The sequence below is a fragment of the Triticum urartu genome, chromosome 1 (genome assembly GCF_003073215.2).
Source record: "Triticum urartu cultivar G1812 chromosome 1, Tu2.1, whole genome shotgun sequence".
NCBI classification, from domain to species: domain Eukaryota; kingdom Viridiplantae; phylum Streptophyta; class Magnoliopsida; order Poales; family Poaceae; genus Triticum; species Triticum urartu.
The window spans coordinates 333,997,012-333,999,834 of record NC_053022.1 but is presented as its reverse complement, the minus strand read 5'-3'; the positions used below and the strand labels follow the sequence as shown (position 1 = coordinate 333,999,834).

At 41.6% G+C, this 2,823-nt stretch overlaps 1 protein-coding gene across 1 annotated transcript; it reads right to left on the bottom strand.

Annotated features, from left to right (window-relative positions):
- Positions 1–939: 939 nt before the first annotated feature.
- LOC125533087 (uncharacterized GPI-anchored protein At1g61900-like) lies at positions 940–2,817 on the bottom strand. The gene is made up of 6 exons (XM_048696869.1): positions 2,404–2,817; positions 1,934–2,176; positions 1,724–1,738; positions 1,496–1,636; positions 1,337–1,384; positions 940–1,226 (listed from the first exon to the last, which is right to left on the bottom strand). The coding sequence occupies exons 1-6, from the start codon at positions 2,798–2,800 to the stop codon at positions 1,159–1,161; spliced, it is 912 nt and encodes a 303-aa protein (XP_048552826.1). The 5' UTR covers positions 2,801–2,817; the 3' UTR covers positions 940–1,158.
- Positions 2,818–2,823: the final 6 nt, after the last annotated feature.

Sequence of the window (2,823 nt, the reverse complement as noted above, 5' to 3'; positions counted from 1 at the left end):
TTTGTGGATAGCATTGCTAAGCAAAAATGCTACAAGGTTTATACTCTGCCCGAACTGACTTGAATGAAAGAGATAACTTTCTTCCAATTTGGCACACAGTTTTGTAAACTCACACATGAATAGTCAGCTTACATACAAAATACATCCATGTATATAGATCAATATCTAATTATTTATATACAGCTAAAGGAAAGAGGAAGCAAACGACACCACCATGAGTTCCAGTAAACAATCCTTCGAAGAAGTATCCCTGAATGACGTGCAACGATCCACAAGAATGTGTGCTCCATTGCGTTGCAACTTCATCTTACAAGAATATTGGCCACAATCCTTCGAAGAAGTATCCCTGAATGACGTGCAACGATACAAAAGAATGTGTGCTCCATTGCATTGCAACTTCATCTTACAGGAATATTGGCCGATCAATGGGCCATTGTAACTTATTCAACAATCTGTGTTAATTCTTCAATCTACAATTACTCTACAGACTAGCGACGGGCCATTGTAACTTATTCAACAATCTGTGTTAATTCTTCAATCTGCAATTACTCTACAGACTAGCGACGATAGCTTTGAGCTATTTGGTAGTGCAAACTCTGGGCTCGCCATGTTTCTCACCAGTTACACTGTCAGTCTAAGATTGACACACTACACTGGTTGAGTAATATATTCTGAGGAGCTGGTTCCACATGTATCATATCAAATATCAGTGACTTGTGACATACTCCCTCCATCCCAAAATTCTTGTCTTAGATTTGTCTAGATACGGATGTACCTAATACATTTAGCAAATTTTATCGGTTTTTAGTTATACTTCAATATGCTCACTGAAAATTTAGAGGCATAAACCTGATTGCTGCACTGTATGATCCCGAGAATCGACAGCCATACCAGTTCGGTTCATATCATCCACTGTCGCAAATCGCAATCCATGCCAGGTGACCAGCCAAAGTTTAGGTAGATTTTACTTCCAGAGATAATGTCTCAAAAGGTACAACGGTACTCTCTAGCACATCACAATGCTATCTGCTGGACAAAATGGAAGGGGAGAAGGGAAAGGCTCATTTACAAGAATGCAATGCGACATAATTTACAACGCGGGGCTTGCACAGCGGGGAAAATTACGATGCTCCTGGCTCGGTACATGGCGTGCTTTTCTCAGAGGGAGATGGTCGTGGTGAGGAGCACAACAGGCAGCAGAATCCCAATTCCAGTTCTGGAGATACCTGCTGTCGTGACAAATATTATTTCAATCTGTTAGCAATGTCTCTTTGGAAACAAATAGCAAGCGAATGGACCCGCGGTTGTACTAGCGAGCGAGAGACTGTTGAAGTACCTGAGCTTCCTGATAATGGCGAGACCGGTAATGCAGGCAATGACATTTCTGAAACCGAAACAGACAAAAGTTTATTGTGAATACATGCAGTCGCAAGGAAGTTCTCTTATTTCTTCGTGCCGCATGCATTTCAAAGCATATTTGTGAGTTCCCTCTCACCTGGAGCACACAGCGACAAAGACTGGAGAGACGATGACGATGGCCATGGTGCTACAATATTGTCACTCAAATCACACGTAAAGCTAATGCCCGTAACGTTGTCGAATACAATGTCCGTAGGTAAGCTCCGAAGTAGACAACCTACAGAATGAAATACTGAATTTAGCACAGAACCACACAAGTACATATCTATGATGAACCAGATAAAGTTGATCGAACAGAACTAACCTTGCTGCCCAAAAGCTGCTCCAATTTGACAAATGGTGCCATGGAAAATAGACAATGTTATTTTGTGTTCCGAGATGAAGCAAATATTGAAGAGAACTACTCCCTGCGTTCCAAAATAGATGACCCAACTTTATACTAACTTTGTACTAAAGTTAGTACAAAGTTGAGTCATCTATTTTGGAACGGAGGGAGTAATATCTTTGTGCATACCTTGCAGGCTAAAATCTTTCAGGTCAATATCACACAGCCCATAAATATCATTCCCCACACCAGCTTTCTGTAGCATTGATCCGAACATTGTTGCACAGTTAATTGCTTGCAAGTTTGTGACAAATATTTGTTTCTGTCTAGTTGCGATATAAGATTGCAACGCTGTGCAGCATGAAGGCCTTGAAGATGCCTTGCCACATGCCTTAACGACTGAAGAAGGATCATCGAACTCCAGTGGACAGACTGCATAATTCAGAACAAGACTCAGAATTTCCACTTGATGCCATGCATTAGTATGATGACACTGACAGCAGTGATGACAGGAGGGTCGGATTGTACAAAAAAAAAGGCACTTGTAATTGAAGTATGATGAACTTCGTGAAATCTTGGTATCACAGCAACCCAAGCAAGGGATTAACATCAGAGAGAAAATATTAATGTACCAACCAAAACTAGCAAAAGTTGTATACCTTTGTTCACCTTGCAGCCAGATAATACTCTGAAAGCAGTGTTCGCCACTTCTGATGAAAGTTTCATAGATAAGTAGGAGTGAACCACCCCTTTACAGTCACTGACAGTATTAATTCCAGCCGCACTTCCAGGTATGGTAGTACTTCCGAACATGCTTGCCCCTCCTGAGGATATATGAACCGCTGCCTCCACTATTGCAGGTTGGCAAACTGGCCTACAACACTCTTTCAGTGGATCAACACTGCTGCATGCATCCAGGAGTTTGCTTACATTAACCATTCTCTCAAACGAGCTAATATCCTTCACGGGACAAGAAGCATCAGTAAGATTTGATGGCCTCAGAGTACACAACGCAGGGATGTTGGTGTTTGCCCCTTTACTTGCAAGTATGCTCATGATGTCAGAGAAACAAGCATTTG